Here is a 17,606-nt window from a genome sequence, read left to right as displayed (position 1 = left end):
TAGCCCGAGTGTTGACTATACGTGATGTTTGGCCAATTCCATGAGCGCCTCTAACAACATCCAGCATTGAAACATAAGATTTAAGACCAACCAGCATTGAGTATTTCTGAAATACAGAGAATCTGTTAATTTAGCCTGTCCTCAGTCTTAGGGGTTCCATCTCTCCGAACCCTAGAGGTACAGGCAGCCCTAGAGTTGAAGGCAGATTGGGGGTCTTTTCCCCGCGTTTGCCCTGAGTTTATAAAAAGGGGAGGCGGGGGTGGGGAAGGAGTGGGTAGCTGGCCACCCCATCCCACATCCCCTGGAAAGAAAACAGACCCGATCTCTCTCCTTCCTGTGTTGCTCATGGGGGATTAAGCGCTGCCTCTGTGCGAAGTGTTGCAGCGTTTGCGCTGTCACTGTATGCTGTGCCCCACTGTCACCATAGGGAGCGGCTCAGACCTTAAGCAAAGCCCCACTCCAGGGCGGGGGGAGAAAGCCGTGGCGGCGCTGAAGCCGTGCACCTTGGGGTTCGGGGCGGTACGTCCGCGGTCCGTCCCGCGGCAGGTGCGTGCCGGCCGCCGCTCATCCTCCTGCTCTTCTGTCCGCAGGGAAGAGCTTCACGCTGACGATCACCGTCTTCACAAACCCGCCGCAGGTCGCCACTTACCACCGCGCCATCAAGATCACCGTGGATGGGCCCCGGGAACCCCGAAGTAAGTGGGCCCCTCGGGGCTGGCACGCCCACCGGCGGGCACGCTCGGGCGCCAGGGACCGTGTCCTCGAGTCCTTGGGTCCCACTGGCGTCGCTCAGATGTGGCCACAGCCTCTGCCAGCGGGGATGCGTGCCGGGCCCCTGCAGGGGGAGGAGTTGTACTCTGACGCTGTCTCTCTCCGAGGCAGCCTCTGAGCTCTCTCTGAAACGTCCTCAGAGGGCAGAGGGGGCGAGGCCGACTCACGCGCATGTCAGAACCATGTCGGGCTGCGGGAGAGGAAGCACGAGTCCCTCAGTACATGGAGTCCAGCAGGATTAGAGACAAACAGTGAATGGACGTGGGCAGGCACAGGGGCGGCCGAGAAAAGGCCTGGGGTCAGAGTGGACCACAAGGGCCTGATCCCATCCGAGCTGGCTTTGTATTCGTTTGTGAAGGCTGGAGATGGGAACCATGAAAATGACCGTTTTCTTTGGGTGGCACAGATGGAAATCTTATTACAGGATTGTTTAAAATAGAGAAAGGGAGGGTAGGAGGATGCTTTGGGGTTGGGGAGGGGGGAAACCGGTAAATATAGAAAGATGGCACCGAAAAAAACAGCTCCTATGAGGAGAGATTTTAAAAGGAGTGGGTTGTTTAGTCTGCAGAGGGATGTCTTGCTGGTGACTTAATGACTATCTTGGGGTAAACACGGGAGTAACACTCTTTTCCAAGCCGCACCCTTCCCGGGTGGAGGCCCGGCTCCCCGTCCAGATCTGTGGCGCTGCCTGGGGCCCCGCCCAGTCCGGGTGCCTCACAGTATCGGGGTCCCCGGTGGAAACTCATCTCTCTGCTCAGGGGGGACATTCAGCACCAGGGCTTCCTGGTCCTGGAGGCTGAGCTGCAGGGAGGCTGGGCTCTGAGGCACGGAGATAAGGAGCCTGAGCTCTGGGGACAAACCGGGGGGGTGCTGGTCCAGGCACTTACACCGCCAGCAGGTCACGGAGCCCCCCGACCCTCGGGTTCCTGTCTGCAGAACAGGGATTCTACTGAGCGCTGTTGTGTGAGACTGAACGGGGTCGTGAGCGCCTGGCAGGGAAGGAACGGGGCGGGGGGGTCAGGGAGCCCTGGAGAGCCCCCCACCCGCCTGCATCTCCCTGGCGTCGCTCCGGCCGGGCCCTCTAAGGACTTCCGTTGTGGGGGAGCCGTGAGGCCGCCCTGGGTGTGGCTCCCTGCGTGTCACCCTTGCTCAGAGCACCTGTGGCCGTCTGTCCCGTGGTCCCGGCCACAGCCTCCTAGCCGGCTGTTCCCCTGCTAGAACCATCCAGGGCCTGCCTCAGCTTCCCCGGTGCCCAGAGTGGGAAGAGCCCCTCAGAAAACGGCCCCCACCAGGACGGCCCCCGGGACACGGTGTTCGTCCACGGCCCTGTCGGTTCCACGTGCCACCCTCCCGGGCTCCCTCCCATCTGAGCTTCTCTCCCCGGCAGCTTTCTCTGGCCCCGCCCAGACCCAGGAAACCGGGCTCGGTGACATCCTATTCCAATTCCGGTGTGAAAAGCAGGGACCGCCAGTGACCCCCCAACCCCGGGGCGCCCGGGGGCACGGGAGGGTTCCCAAGTGGGAATGGCGAAGCCAGGATGAGCAGTGACCTGCTTTACACGGAGCGGGACGGGGGCTCTCCCGGACCAGAGAGGAGCCGGCCTACCTGACAGCAAGGCGGGGGCGGTGGGGGGGGGGGTGCAGAGGGCCCGGGGGCAGAGGGAGGGGAGGACTGGACACTGAGGGGGATGCGCTCCTAGGGGGGCTCACTCGGGGGCTGTCGAGTCTCTCTCTACGGGCGGACGGAAGTGATCAGCCCAGTGGCGGCCTGCCTGGAGGAGGGAGCTCACACCATGTGGCCCCTCGACAGACCCCGCCCTCTGCCCTCCTGCCCGTCACCAAGGGCAGGGTGCCCCTCGCCAGTGTCTGCTGTCACCCCCAAGGCCCTGAGAGGTGGTTGGAGCCGGACGGTGCGGGGCCTCCTCAGAGCCCGCCGCGGGGGAAGCGGGGGGTGGTGGCCGGGGTCTGCCGTCCACTCGCCTGCCCTGGCCTCTCCCTCCAGGAGCAGCCAGTGTGGCCGAGGGCGCGGGGCTGGCCGAAGGGGCCCCCGGAGAGGCGCCTGTGTGTGGCGTCTTTCCTGGAAGTGAAAGTTAAATGAGCACGTATGTGCCGGACATAAAGAGGTGCTCTCCGTGCAGGGACACAGCCTCAGTTTCCCCAGCGGTTCTGGGAAAAGGCAGAGGCAGCCCGGGACCGGACGCTGCTGTCCTCTCAGCTGTGAGCGGGGCCGTGGCTGCTCGTCGCGTGCGGTTTTCCTGCTGTGTCTGCCCGCCTCGGGTCCGGTGGGAACGTCTTCCTTTTGATGAAGCTCTGCTCACCGCTATTTTTTTTTTTTAAGAGAAAGTTAACAAGTTTTGCAGCTTTATTGGGATGTCAGCGACATGGTGTGTAGTTTAAAGTCTCCTAAAGGATCCGCGTACACGTTTATGTTGTGACATGCTTATCACAGGAAGTCGGTCAGCACAGCATCGCCTCACACAGCTCAGTGAGTGTGTATGTGCGCGCGTGTGTGTGCATGCACGTGTGTATGTGTGCATGTGTGGGTGTGTGCACGTGTGCATGTATGTGTGCATGTGTGTACGAGTGTGTGTGCATCCACGTGTGTGTGTGTGTGCATGTGTGTGTGGTGAGAGCTCTCAGAGCTACTCTTTGGCAGCTGTCACGTATACACTGAACACACGCTGTTCACTAGAGTCACGTCCGTACATCACAGCCCAGGGCTTAGTCCTCTTCTAACCGGAAGTGTGTACCCTGTGACCAATTTCACTCATTTCCGCCCCCCGCCCTCCCCTGGCAGCCCCGGTCTTCCCTGTGCCTCCGAGCTCCGTTCTCCAGGTTCCGCAGTGAGGCCACACAGCGCTGCTCTGCCTGTCGGACCATCTCACTCAGCACAATGCCCTCGAGGGCCATCCGTGTCCTGGCAAATAGCAGGATTCCCTTCTTTCTCCTGGCTGAGTAATACCCCACTGTGTGCGATACACACACTCACACACTCACACATATACGCACACACCCATACACACTCACATATACACATTCACACGCACACTCACACACACACACACTCTCACACATATACTCACACACCCATACACACTCACATATACACATTCACACACACACTCACACACACACACACACACACACATATACTCACACATCCATACACACTCACATATACACATTCACACACACACTCACACATACACCCACACACACACACAAACATACACTCATACACTCACACACACACATACACTCACACACACACTCAAACACTCATACACACACTCACTCATACTCACACTCACACACTCATACACACACTCACACACACACATACACTCACACACTCATACACACACTCATATACACACACACTCACACATACACACACACATACACACACACACTCACACATACACACACTCACACACACATACTCATACACTCACACACTCACACACATACACTCTCACACACATACACACACACACACACTCATCACTGCCTTTTCTTCATCCATCCACCCATCTGCCCATCCACCCATCGATAGGCACGTAGGTTGTTCTGTGTCTGGGACATTGTGGCTGATTCACAGTCACCTCGGATGTGGTGCTGAAAGGTCCCTGCATGTAGATCAGGAGGCCCGGACAGCGTCACGTCTATGATTACAAGACCCCCAATGTCCTTCTCATTATGGTGCTGGGGGTTCTGGGTAATTCTTGTAGAATGGCCTGGCACGGCCAAGTCAAATAGTTTTTTGGTGTGTGTGTTTTTTTTTTTTTTTAGTATTTTTTTTTATTGATTTCAGAGAGGAAGGGAGAGGGAGAGAGAGAGAGAGAAACATCAATGATGAGAGAGAATCATGGATCGGCTGCCTCCTGCACATCCCCCACTGAGGATCGAGCCCGCAACCTGGGCATGTGCCCTGACCGGGAATTGACCTGTGACCTCCTGGTTCATAGGTCAACGCTCAACCACTGAGCCACGCCGGCCGGGCTTACGTCTTACATTTGTAGGACCTGATTAAAACCTCCGGCTTGGTCCGTGCGTCTGTCATTCAGTCCGTGTGCCTGTAGTGCGTCGTGTTGACGGGCAGATGCCCCGCGAGAGGACTTGAACGTGCGCCTCCGCTCGGTCCTGGGCCGGAGGGTGTTTTGCTGGGCAGAGGGTGGGGAGAGCGAGCCGTGGGCGCCTCTCTGACCCCGTGGCGGGGGCTGGGGGGCGTCCCCGTGCTGTGGGGTGTAGACGGTCACGCTGATGTCATGAGCCGTCACCTGTCTAGCCAGGAGTCTGTTACATCTGGAACACTGAGTAACCCAATTAAAAACGGAAAAGGTTAATAAAACAAACATTGGCCATTTCTGGGGTGACGTCTGCCCTGGGGTGGAAGGAGTCGGTCACAGCCACGGCGCTGGGAGCCCGGGGCCGGGTAACGGCTGGGGCTCTGGGATATGCTGTTTCCCGCGGCCCTGCTGTTAGGCCAGCCAACGTTGTTTTTAAATAGGGAGTTACAGTCCAGATCATTCGCCTGAAGGCCTGGTGCCCGTCACTCACTCGCTTTGCGAAGGGCTGCGTTGAGATTCAGCAGCAGCGAAGCCATTTTCTTCTACGCTTCTGAGCGCAAATAGCAAGCCCATCGTGGATGCACGGAGGGGACACGGGACCTGTATAAGGTAGAGGGCAAGTTTGTCTCAACTGAAGACACGTATCCCAGTTATTTTCACCAAGTTATTTTCTCTTAATCATGAAAACTCCTGATAATAATGGCAGCCCCCGTGCTGTTTGCCCAGCACCGCTCACCGCGCTGGCACAGGCGCTGATGCAGTCTTCGCCAGAGCAGGCGGGGGAGGCTGAGCCAGGGGGATGGAGGCCCTCGCCAAGGTCACGGGGTCAGGCAGCGGCACTGCCAGGGCAGCCGGACGCGGGACCCGCAGGCGCCGTCTGCCTTTGGGAACCGCACCAGCTACTCCCTGAGCTACCGGATTGAACTTTGTTTCAGAAATGTCTGATGCGGAGAGTTTGTCAATACGGTTCTGCTTCAAGTACCGTTTCCTCGGAGAAAGCAGAGCTCGCAGCCTTGGCAGCGGTCGCGTTTGTGCTGACGGGAAGGGATCGCGTGTTCCCTGGGGCAGCAGGCAGCCACGCTGTCACACGTTCGATGCGGTTCCGTGTCTGTCCCTGCGGGGTCCACGTGGGGGGCCGGGCATCCATGGGGACCTGAGGGGGGTGCATAGCACACACCCCTTCACCCCTTCCGCCCGTGCCGGCTGCAGGAGTCGTGCGACAGGTGGCCACCAGGTGAGCAGTCCAGGCCCCTTTGGCGAGTCTCCACGGAGGCCGTGCGAGGGATGTTTGTGTCAGGTGTTCCTGAACGGCCAACGGAAGGCCAGGCGACTTCATGGGTCTGTAATCTTGGATTTAACTATCGGTCATTGTCACTTTGCTTGAAGTGTATCTTTTTTTTAAACATATTTTTATTGATTTCAGAGAGGAAGGGAGAGGGAGAGAGAGAGAAAAAAAAACATCAGTGATGAGAGAGACTCATTGATTGGCTGCCTCCTGCACGCCCAACACTGGGGATCAAGCCCACAACCCGGGGATGTGCCCTCACGGGGAATCGAACCATGACCTCCTGGTTCATAGGTCGATGCTCAACCACCCAGTGCCACACCACCCAGTGCCATACCACCGAGAGCCACATCACCCAGTGCCACACCACCGAGAGCCACACCACCCAGTGCCACACCACCGAGAGCCACACCACCCAGTGCCACACCACCGAGAGCCATACCACCCAGTGCCACACCACCGAGAGCCATACCACCCAGTGCCACACCACCGAGAGCCACACCACCCAGTGCCACACCACCGAGAGCCACACCACCCAGTGCCACACCACCGAGAGCCATACCACCCAGTGCCACACCACCGAGAGCCATACCACCCAGTGCCACACCACCCAGTGCCACAGCAACGAGTGCAACACCACTGAGAGCCACACCACCGAGAGCCATACCACCCAGTGCCACACCACCGAGAGCCACACCACCCAGTGCCACACTGCCCAGTGTCACACCACCAAGAGCCACACCACCCAGTGCCACACCACCCAGTGCCACACCGCCCAGTGCCACACCACCCAGTGCCACACCACCGAGAGCCACACCGCTCAGTGCCACACCGCCCAGTGCCACACCACCCAGTGTCACACCACCCAGTGCCACACCACCCAGTGCCACACCGCCCAGTGCCACCCCACTGAGGTAGAGAACTAAGTTCTCTATCACAGCCCTTGCGACAACTTACTGTATGAAGGGCTAAAGGAAAAACTCCTGTCTGCATTTAGGCTTTTCGTTTCTCAATTTTGAAACATGTGAAAGGTCTCTGGGCCCTGAACTGGGTCGTGGGTTTCATGCCGGCACCTTGGCCAGGGGTGTGCACGCAGGCAGTCAGTGCTCTCACCCCTTTCCTCTGCGGTCAAACTCGGCAATGGAGCCAGGTCGCCTCTCGCGAGTTCCCACTCGAAGGGGAACAAGAAACGTCAGAAAAACCCTCGGCTCCCACCCACAGGGCCTGGGAGGCCGGGCTCCGCGGCCTCGCCTTCCTAGCGCATTAGCCTGTCCACGCCACCCCGGCCGGACTGGAGGAGTCACTTGCTTCACTGCCAGTGTTTAAAGGGCTTTTGTCGTTTGCTTTTTAAGTTACCTGGCTCTGAGTAGCGCACTCAATTTCCTGCATCCATGGCTCCTGGCCATCCACTCGTAATCTCAGGGGTTGGGGTCCGCATTGGGGCACCTGCTAACTGTGTGGGTGACCCACCCGGGGGTGCGGGCCTGGCTGTGCCTCCACAGGGATGGTGGCTGTCGTGCGGGGTGGGAGGCTGAGTGGGGCCCCCCGTGGATGGTGGGAACCACGCCTGGGACACAGGAGCCTTGGGGAGCTGGGCAGAGGCCCGAAACTCTTGGCCATAAGGCAACGCTAAAGAGAGAAGATTTGTGAAGCCGAAGCTTAAAAATTCATGAAGCTGCATAACATAGCCTTTTAGATGTTTGTTTAAACATTTATGTATTTTGATTTTTTCCAGTTTCTTTTGTATTTAGCCCCAGTTCAGTGGTGCAGTTTCTTTTCCGGGGGTCCCTTGTGTGCCCATGGCCTGGCCTCCCAACGGTGAAGGTGACCCGGGGGAGGGGGCGGGGGCGGGGTTCTGTGTGAGCAGCGTTGGATGCCGGTGGTACTTGCCATCCACCAAGTAGGCCTTTTCCAAAATATGCATGTGGCTGAGGGTGAGGCGCTTCCACAAGTTCTAGAACACAGACACAAGACGGACACAAGACGTGCCGCTCTCCTGGGGTTCAGACGAGGGCAGCTCACCTGCGTGGGCCAGGGGAGCCGGGACCGCCAGCCACCGCCAGGCTTTGCAGCTTAGAGAGGCGCTCGGCCGCCCTCGGGGTTCCTGAAGCCACGTGCCCGCAGCTGCTCAGGGTGGGTTTCTGGTTGGTTGGTTGGTTGGCTGGGGTTTTTGTTTGTTTTTTGCACATGTGGGGGTGTCTGTTTGGGAGCCCCTTCTCCTTGCCCCTCACAGACACTCGGTGGCCCGGGGATCACTGCACAGCGTTGGGGATCCTTCATGCCGGCGCTGCTCCCGTGGTCGGCGACCCCCAACCCCACCTGTGGCCTGAGAGCAGCCCCCTCCCCACCGTGGTTGGGGAGCAGCTAAGTGAGGCCCACGCTGCCATCTGGTTGCGTTAGGGGAGCAGTTAAGCGCGGCCTTGGGGGCCTGGCAGCTGCAGGAACAGGGGCCTGCTTCCACGCGCAGCTCCACGCGAGTGGGCGCCCACGGCTGGGCGGATGCCGGGTGGATCACTGACGGCGCCTGGCAGCCCTGGCACTTCACAGCGCCGGCCTCCGGCAAGGGGCGGACTCAGGACTGTGCCCACACGTGAGCACTGACATCTCTCACTTTGAAAAACGACAAAAACCTTCCTGGGATTTCACCAGAGGCTTCGGTTCTTCCCTGTGCAGCCGAGTCGCTGAGAGAACTGCATCGGGGAGGCCCACTCGCGGAGCACGGTGGCGGGGGCCGTTTAAATCCCTGCAGGAGAAGCTCCGGCTCCGATGCTGAGCTCGTGGGCGCGAGCTGCACACGCGTGTTCCCGCCCCGCGTGTTCCCGCCCCGCGTGTTCCCGCCCCGAGTGTTCCCGCCCCGCGTGTTCCCGCCCCGCATCTCCTGCTGCGCAGTTTGCTTCCCAGGTTGGCTTTGCTGCCGCGAGGGGTTGGCAGTAAAGAGGCGGCAATTGGGCGGAACCTGAGCGACCAGCACCGAGGGCGACGCGGGCGCGGCCGGATGTGAAGTGGCTTTTCGCAGCGCGGCTGAGCCTGGTTTTATTTCCGTCCGTCCCAGGTCCGCCTGGGCCTGTGGTGCTCCTAGGAAAGGACACTCTCGCCGGTCGGTTGGCTCTTGGTTAGAGCATCGGCCCTCGGACAGAAGGGTCGTGGGTTCGATTCCCAGTCAAGTGCACGTCCCCATTAGGGACGAGTGTGGGAGGCAACCGACCCATCTCTCTCCCATCGACGTGTCTCTTCCCCCCCGCCCCCTCGCTTCTCCCTTCTTTTCACTCTCTCTAGAAATCAATGGAAAAACATACCCTCGGGCAGCGGTTCTCAACCTTCCTGATGCCGCGACCCTTTAGTACAGTTCCTCATGTTGCGGTGACCCCCAACCATAAGATTATTTTCGTGGCTACTTCATCACTGTAATGTTGCTACTGTTATGAATCGTCGTGTAAATATCTGATATGCAGGATGTATTTTCATTGTCATAAATTGAACATAATGAAAGCACAGTGATGAATCACAAAAACAATATGTAATTATATATGTGTTTTCCGATGGTCTTAGGCGACCCCTGTGAAAGGGTCGTCCGACCCCCAAAGGGGCCGTGACCCACAGGTTGAGAACCGCTGCCCTAGGGTGAGGATTAAAAATCATTCACTCCAGCCAGCAGCTACACATTCTGGAGGCACATTTATAATCGAAGGACAAGGTAAAAAGAAATTTAAGTTCCGAAAGCAACGTTTTTTTCTGTTTGCCTTTTTCTGTTTTAAGGAGTGCAATCGGGTGGGTCTGCTTGCTCCCTCCACCCCGTTGGCAGGGGAATGGCCAGGCCTGGGTTTTACTCCCGTGACTTACGTAGACGCAGGGCCCCGGAGAGCAGGTATCGGCGTAAACGGAGGCTGCCAGTGAAGGCGTCCTGTTCTGGACCAAATGCCGATCACCTGAGGCGATGTTTGTTGGTTTGGTTTGGTCTGGTCTGGTCTGGTTTGTCTGGTTTGGTTTGGTTTGGTTTGGTTCCCCGTGGCTTGGGGGTGATCTGTCCTCTGGTTGTGGATAGAAAGTCAATATCTGAAATAAGTAAGATCCTCCGTGCTCAGTACATGGATGGTCCTTTTTGGATTTGCCCCTGACATCACCTTGTTTTTGTTGGACTTGACGGTGGTTTTATGATCTTTCTAACTCACCCATCTTGAAGAGCTGAAGAGTAAGCATAGTGACATGGTGGCGGTCATTTCCGATATCGCCAGCAGGGCGGAGCCCCAGTTCCAGACACGAGGCAGGGCCTGGGCCTGAGGCCGCGAGGCCGTGTTTGGAGCCGGACCAGCCAGCCAGCCCCTGCTTCTCCCTGCCTGCGTGTCCATGTCCCTGTCTGCAGTGTGGGCTTGGGGATGCCTCCCTCAGGGGGGATGAGGACTGAATGCGATAGCCTGAGAGGCAACCTGGCGGGGGCGGGGGGGGGGGGGGCGCTGGCGGGAAGCTGGCTGCTGGATTCAGCCTTCCTCTCTTCCGTGACCAGAGCAGCGCCCCCAGCTCAGCGTCCTCGGGTAAAACCAGGAAGATGCACCCTTACTGGGGAGCGGCTGGTGCAGGCAGCATGAAGGGCCATGGCGCCTGACACACAGGGGCCCTCACACATCAGCTGCTGGGAAAGCACATGCCCGGGACCAGGCCGGCCCCCCCTCCCGCATCCTCCCCTTCCCCCCCGCAGGCCGGCCCTCCCCCAGGAAACTCCTGGGACTCTGCCCAGGTGGGGGCCAGAGAGCTGCCGGTGCCAACTTTAAAAAACCCTGGGCTCAGAATACAATACAATAAGGGCTTGTTTCTCTCCTTTCCTTCCACCCTCCCAGTTCTTAAACCCAAATACTGAAGCACCGAGCCGAGAACTCATTCCTCGCTGGGGCCCTGCTTCCTTGCAGAAAGGTGTTCTTTCAAACAAAGGTTTCTGTCCAAATGTAGTTAGTTGTGTCTTAGCCGAGCGTTCGCACTCTTGCTGCTGTGGGACCTGGCAAGGCTCTTAGCATCTAGAAGCTTCCACCGCGCCATCCGCAAGGGCGGGGTGGTGATCCGAGCTGTGCCTGTGCAGGGAGTTGTTTGAAGGAACTGAGGTCATCCACAGGGGTGGGCCATAGTCGGCTATGGTCGCGTCACAATAACACAATAATTGATAAATAATAATAGAAAAATAAACTATGTTCCCCATAGTCACAATAGTAAACCCACTTGTGCCACCCTGTAGACGGTCTGCCCATTAGATAATAGCTATGTAATTAGATGATAGGAAAATAATGGAAACATTTATTATTGGATGTGTCATATGAAAATCTGAGGGGTCTCAAATAAAATGTTATGGGTTTCTCGGAGGCAGATTTCATCTCATTGTGGCTGCTGGGGTTGATGAGAAGAAAATGGTAGAAAAAGAAATGAAGGCATCCGGTCAACCCCCAGCTACCCGAGCTTTTGCCGTCTCCCCTTTGCCTTAGGAGAGCTTGGCCTTGGCGTCTTCTTTCCCTCCCGCTGCGCCCGCTCAGACAGAGGGAGGCAGGGAGCAGCGTGGACAGCGGGAAGAGCCGCGTCCTCTTTTCGCACGATTTCTCTTCCCAAACCAAATGCCATCTCGTCTGCGTGACTCTGATCCCGTTTTCTTTCCGTGAGAGGTTCGCGCAGCATGGAACGTCTTGGGGCCGCCTGCTTCGTGCGTCTTTACTCGCTTTGTTTTCCGCCCGTGGCTTTTACATATGCTGCTGGCCTGAGATTTCTGGGTTAGATGTCGGGGTGAAATGGGACACCCCTGGGCCTCGGTGCCAGGTTCCCAGGGCTCCCGAGGCAGCCAGTGCAGCTGCTGGGGGTGACGGTGCCCGAGGCCCTGAGGCCCTGAGGCCGCGCCGGGCAGACGCGGACACCGGGGAGCAGGTCTGAGGAACCCTGCCACGTCCTGGGTGATTCAGCGTCTGAAAATAAACAGGAGCCAGGCCGGGAGGAGGAACTGGAAAAGGCTGAAATTTGAGTCTCGGGGGCTGGGCTCACAGGCCGCTCTGTGAACTGGAAAGAATCCTGAGCCTTGGGCTAGGGTGCGGCCACAGTGGAGGGCCAGCGGCCTGGGAACCCGGGTTCTGGCCCAGGCTGGCTCTCTGAGGCCCAGTGGCCCTCGGCCCTTCTCAGAACCTGTTTCCCCATCTGCAGAATGAGGGGGGGGGGGGCGGGGGGGATTTGATGATTTCACGACCCTTTTCAGCTTCTAACAGTGGGACTTGGTGTCTATGGGAGCGACTGCCGGTTCCCACATCATTCGCTCACCTGGCCAAGGAGGAGCCAGAGCCCGGGGCCTGGAACCACTGCCAGCCCGGGGAGACGGAGATCCGGGACTGGGGGGCGGGGGGGGGGCAGCCAGGGAAGAGGTGGGCAGGGGGTGCATCTGCTCGCTCCCCAAGCCGGCCAGAGAGAGAAATGCAGGTCCCCTCCAGAGGGCCAGGCCGTGCGTGGGGGGATCGCCACGAGGCTGCCCGTGGCGCTGGCGCCTTTAAAAACGGAAGCCGCCCTTAGAGCCGCACGGTGCTCGGCCGTGCAGGCCCCGGAGGCCCGGGCTGATGGCTCAGCCAGCGGGGAGGGGTGGCGTGGGCCTGCCTCCCGCCGCCCTCCTGGGCCTCCTCGGTCCGGGGCCGCCGCGGTACCTGCCCGCTATCTCCCCATCTCGCCGCAAGCAGCTCTGGTTGACCACACCACTTCCCTATTGAAAGTTAATACCTGCCGTTTGACTCACTGCGCTCGGGCCTGCGCCAAGGGAAACACGGGAGAATAACCAGCTTGTGCGGCCTCGGGAGGCCCCGGCCGCTGGCAGACCTGCACAGTAGCCTGACTGTGTCTCGCGGCTGCAGGCTGCAGAGAAAAGGGAGGAAGCAGAAGTGGTTAAAAGGGGGGGTGGGGGCAGGGGCCAGAGCCGGGCAGGGCGTGGGGGGGCAGGGGCCAGAGCCGGGCAGGGCGTGGGGGGCCCTTGGGCCTGGCAGAGGCTCCGTCATCTTCAAGCCGCGACCTGGGCTCTCGGAGCTGAGATGCGGCTTTCACACACCAGGTGCCCACAGAGGAGGGCTGTTCACGGAGCGAAAAGGAGAGCGTTCGAGTGCACGGCACCCCCTGGAAAGGCGGCCCCTGCGCTTCCCTGGCGGGGAGGAGCGGGGTGCTGGGCCCAGGCAGGGTCCCTGCGGAGGGCGAGGGCAGGGCTGTCCCTTCCCCACGTGGAGAGGTTGGGACAGGACGGTGGCCGGGCTGGCCAGGGAAGTGTGGGCAGCCTCCTCGTCCTTCTGCCCTCGCTGGCTCAGGGGTCACCAGGGTGAGCGGGCACCTGAGTCTGAGGCTAAATAGCACTTTCCCCGCTAGGCACCCCCCCTCCCCAGCCCGGCAGGTGGTGGCTCCTGTTCTCATCACCCGCCATGGCCTTTAGGAGTCCCGAGAGGAGAGCCACTCGCCAAGGGCAGGGACCTGGGGACAAGGCTCCCCCCGCCCCCCAGAGGCTCTTTCAGAGGTGGGTGCTGACCACAGGGGCCGGGGGTCAGCCTGGCGAGGAGGCAAAGAGCATTCTCTGGACGGCGTGCGGTGGGGGCGTGTAGTGGGGGGTGTGCGATGGGGACGTGTGATGGGGACGTGCGGTGGGGGTGTGCGGTGGGGACGTGCGATGGGGACGTGCGGTGGACGGCGTGCGGTGGGAACGTGCGGTGGGGGCGTGTAGTGGGGGCATGCAGTGGGGCGTGTAGTGGGGGTGTGCGGTGGGGGCGTGTGTTGGGAACGTGCGGTGGGCGTGTAGTGGGGGTGGGAGGTGGGGACGTGCGGTGGGCGTGTAGTGGGGGTGTGCGATGGGGACGTGCTGTGGTGGTGTGAGGCAGGGCCACGGTCTGTTAGAAACAACCCCCGGCTGCCGTTGGCTTCCAGACACGTCGGTATTCAGGGGCAGAGTTCTCGGGGTGCCGGTCCCTTCGCACCGGCGGGGCCCGCTCGGCCGTCTCACAGGCCTGGGCTGGCTTTCTGCTCCCACAGGCCTGCCCGGCATCCAGCTGGCACCCGTGACACCAGAGAGCGTGGGAACCAGAGGCCCCGGCCCTGCTGCCAGGACAGGCACTGGGCAGGCTCCTAGGGACGGGCAGGGCTCTTCTGACCTCTGTCAGCAGGGGCAGAGGTCACTCAGGTCAGCCGAGGTCAGCCGAGGTGCTCAGGGATGAGACGTGCCCAGGAAAGGGGACTCGTTCACTCGCTCGCGCCCTCCTTTGCTCATCCGCGCATCCGCCCTGTTGCGGCACCGCCACCGGCCTGGAAGGGACTCTCAGTTTCCCGGCCTGTCTGAGCCCGCCCTGCGCCTCGGCCAGGAATGCGTGGCATGTGCCCTGCGCGGGCGGGCGGGCGAGGGGAGACCCGCAGGGGTCAGGCCTGTGCCGGCAGCAGGAGGCCTGGGTGCAGCCTGGGGGCTCGGGGTCATTCTCTCCTTTTCCTCAGCACTTGCCCTGGGGCCCGACCGGAGCTCAGCTGACCAACCAGCTGACCGACCGACCAGCAGTTCAACCAACAGCAGGGTGGTGGCTGCCGATGGGGGTGGAGCGGGGGGGCCTGCTGTGAGGGGACAGGAGCTCTGGCTCTGGGTGGCGGGCACACGGGGCCGTATACAGATCCTGTAACATGGAAACCCACACATGAAACCTGCATGAACATGTTGAGCAGTGTCACCCCAACCAATTTTATAAATAAATTTAAAAAAAACAAGTAAGTATCCCTAGCCGGTTTGGCTCAGTGGATAGAGCGTCGGCCTGTGGACTGAAGTGTCCCGGGTTCGATTCTGGTCAGGGGCGTGTACCTTGGTTGCGGGCATATCCCCAGTAGGAGATGTGCAGGAGGCAGCTGATCGATGCTTCTCTCCCATCGATGTTTCTAACTGTCTATCCCTCTCCCTTCCTCTCTGTAAAAATCAATAAAATATATTTAAAAAAAATAAGTAAATAAATGAATGAATAAATAAATAAAAAGCAGGTCAGCATCCCCAGGCCACACTCTCCACCTCCTCCAAAACCCACCCTTGGAAGTCACCCTCCATCAACCCCTCCTGCTGTCCATCCCTCTGTCCGTCCCTCTGCCCGTCCCTCCGTCCGTCCCTCTGTCCACCCCTCCGTCCATCCCTCCGTGGGGACAGGAGGTACCGGGAAGTCAATGCACAGTGCCCGCCGCTACCACTCTCGGCTACTCTTTCATTTGCTCTCCCGCAGGGATTTCCCCACAGTCCCTTCCCAGGGAGGGCGATGGTCGCGGGAACTGGAGGCCGGGAGAGGAGAAACAGCCTTGAACTTGGGAGCCGTCTGCACCAGAGGGCCACCCAGCGGTTCTCACCCTCAGCGGCAATTACCCGTTTAGTCAGGGCACCAACAGGCGGTCACCAGGGCGACCGTGACACCGGTTCGTCTCTGGCTTCAGGGAGCTTCGGCTCAGGGAGCGCACGTGCGTGAGTGAAAGGCTCCGCTGTCCGTGACTGCGGCATGAGCTGCCGGAGCTCAGTTTTGCTTCTGTTTTTGTCCCTGAGCTTTGGGGACGTGGTTCGGGGAGGGCAGGGCCCGGGGCAGCCCTGGAGTCCGTGTGAGCGGAGGACTGGCCCTGGTCCAGCGGGCTTTCCTCACAACATGGCTGTGGCCTTCTCCACCTCCCCTTCCTGCGTGTCCAGCAGTGGCCGTAGCCCGTGGCCGAGGACGCTGTGGTCATGCCTGTGTGTTTCGCAGACTCCAGACAATTCATGAAACTCCGTATGTTTGGTTACCGGTTCTTTTTTTCCCCTCTATAAGTGGTTTTTCTGAGTCTTGTCATTTCATTTTAGCCGAAACCTTTCACTCACACTTCTTTTGCCCTGAACGCGGTCTCCTCTCTTGCGGTCTGATGAGGACAGGGGGGTGGCACCAGTCACCGCGGACCTGAGCACCCCCTGCGTCAGTCTTGGTTGTTCCGTCTCCGCTGAGTGAGCCTGTTTTGTGGCAGGTGCTCTTACGGGTGCTAGGGACCCAGCTGTGAAAAGGGAGACAGGATCCCACCCTCCTGGGGCTCACAGTCCACGGGGCACAGACAGACCAGAAGTAACGTCAATTAGTGCTACGCAGGAAACCGGAGCAAAGGGGATCGGGCAGCTTGGGGACGGTGTGCCACTTGGAATAGGAGTCAAGTCTCATCAGGGACAAGATGACATGTAGGCAAAGGCGTGAAGGGTAGAAGGACCCGGTATCCGAGGAGAGATTATTCGGGGCCAACAGCACGTGCAAAGGCCCTGAGGCAGGCGTGCAGCAGCAACAGCAACCAGACGTGTGGCTGGAGCGGGGTGGGGAACGCCTACCATCTGCCTTCTGGTTTCAAGGAGGGGATCCACCTTAGAAACAGGCTCAGCCAAAGGCCAGCCTGACCTCTAAAACGTGCCCTTCATGCCTCGTGAGGGGCCACTGCTGGCCGAGGTTTGGGGGGACTCGGGATGGGGAAGCCCCGTGTACAGGCAGACTTGGCGGTCACATGGTGGCCTGTCGCCACCTGCCAGAGGAGCCAAAGCTCATCCCAGCCCTGGTGTGCCTGGTCCTCAGGGGTGAAGCTTCGTGTCTAAGATCCCCAAGTGGAAGCACGCCGCCTGGAAGGAGCGCATCCCAGTGGGTTCACCCACCGCTCACTGACTTACCTGCCTGTGGGAGGCGGGCGGGCATGAGCGCAGGGACAGTGCCCTGCACAGGCGCGTGGGTGGGGCTGAAGTTCACGGGTGGGTGATGGGGACCTCCTGCTTGCGGTCCTCTGGCCGATGATGGGAGGGGCCGTTATTTTCTAACCGGTAAGAGGAGCCGGGACATGCGCCCTGGGTTAGGTTCGGCAGCGTGGCTTTCTCTCCGCTGCTGCCCCGACAGCTGCCCAGCTGGTCTGCAGGAGCGCGAAGGGCCGCTCGGCCTGGACGCCGCCACGAGAGGCAGTGGGAGGGGGCACACGCAGAAGGGCTGTCCCAGTCGCTCAGGCAGCAGGTCTGCTCAGGGCAGGCTTGGGGGGGGGGGGGAGGAGCAGCTACAGGATCCCCGTGTCCCAGGCCACGAGTGACTGTCTAAAGGGAAGAGCAGGAGCGGGAGAGGGTGCCCTCGGTGCACTGGGGGGAGGCCTGGCCCACAGCAGGGGGTCACCAGCGGGGAGGGGGGAGGGTGCCCTCAGGGTGCACTGGGGGGAGGCCTGGCCCGCAGCAGGGGGTCACCAGCGGGGAGGGGGGAGGGTGCTCTCAGGGTGCACTGGGGGGGCATCTCCGCCCGCAGCAGGGGGTCACCAGCGGGGAGGGGGGAGAAGGTGCTCTCAGGGTGCACTGGGGGGGGGCATCTCCGCCCGCAGCAGGGGGTCACCAGCGGGGAGGGGAGAGGGTGCTCTCAGGGTGCACTGGGGGGCGTCCCCACCCACAGCAGGGGGTCACCAGGGGGGAGGGGGGGAGGGTGCTCTCAGGGTGCACTGGGGGTGTCCCGGCCCGCAGCA

The 17,606-nt window shown here is 60.2% G+C and overlaps 1 protein-coding gene across 5 annotated transcripts in view; it reads left to right on the top strand.

Moving 5' to 3' along the window:
• RUNX1 (RUNX family transcription factor 1) overlaps positions 1-17,606 on the top strand; it is a 193,375-nt gene that overhangs the window by 133,909 nt on the left and 41,860 nt on the right. For 4 of the 5 annotated variants that reach the window (XM_059686395.1, XM_059686393.1, XM_059686394.1 and 1 more), the window contains one exon: positions 591-695. The exons of the other annotated variant lie outside the window; for it this stretch is intronic. In XM_059686395.1, the coding sequence (XP_059542378.1) occupies positions 591-695 (105 nt within the window). The remainder of the gene's footprint in view (positions 1-590; positions 696-17,606) is intronic. 5 annotated transcript variants of the gene reach the window in all.

The sequence above is a fragment of the Myotis daubentonii genome, chromosome 3 (genome assembly GCF_963259705.1).
Source record: "Myotis daubentonii chromosome 3, mMyoDau2.1, whole genome shotgun sequence".
In the NCBI taxonomy this organism is placed as follows: domain Eukaryota; kingdom Metazoa; phylum Chordata; class Mammalia; order Chiroptera; family Vespertilionidae; genus Myotis; species Myotis daubentonii.
Note: the sequence above shows the minus strand (reverse complement) of the source record. Positions and strands in the feature narration are given on the sequence as shown.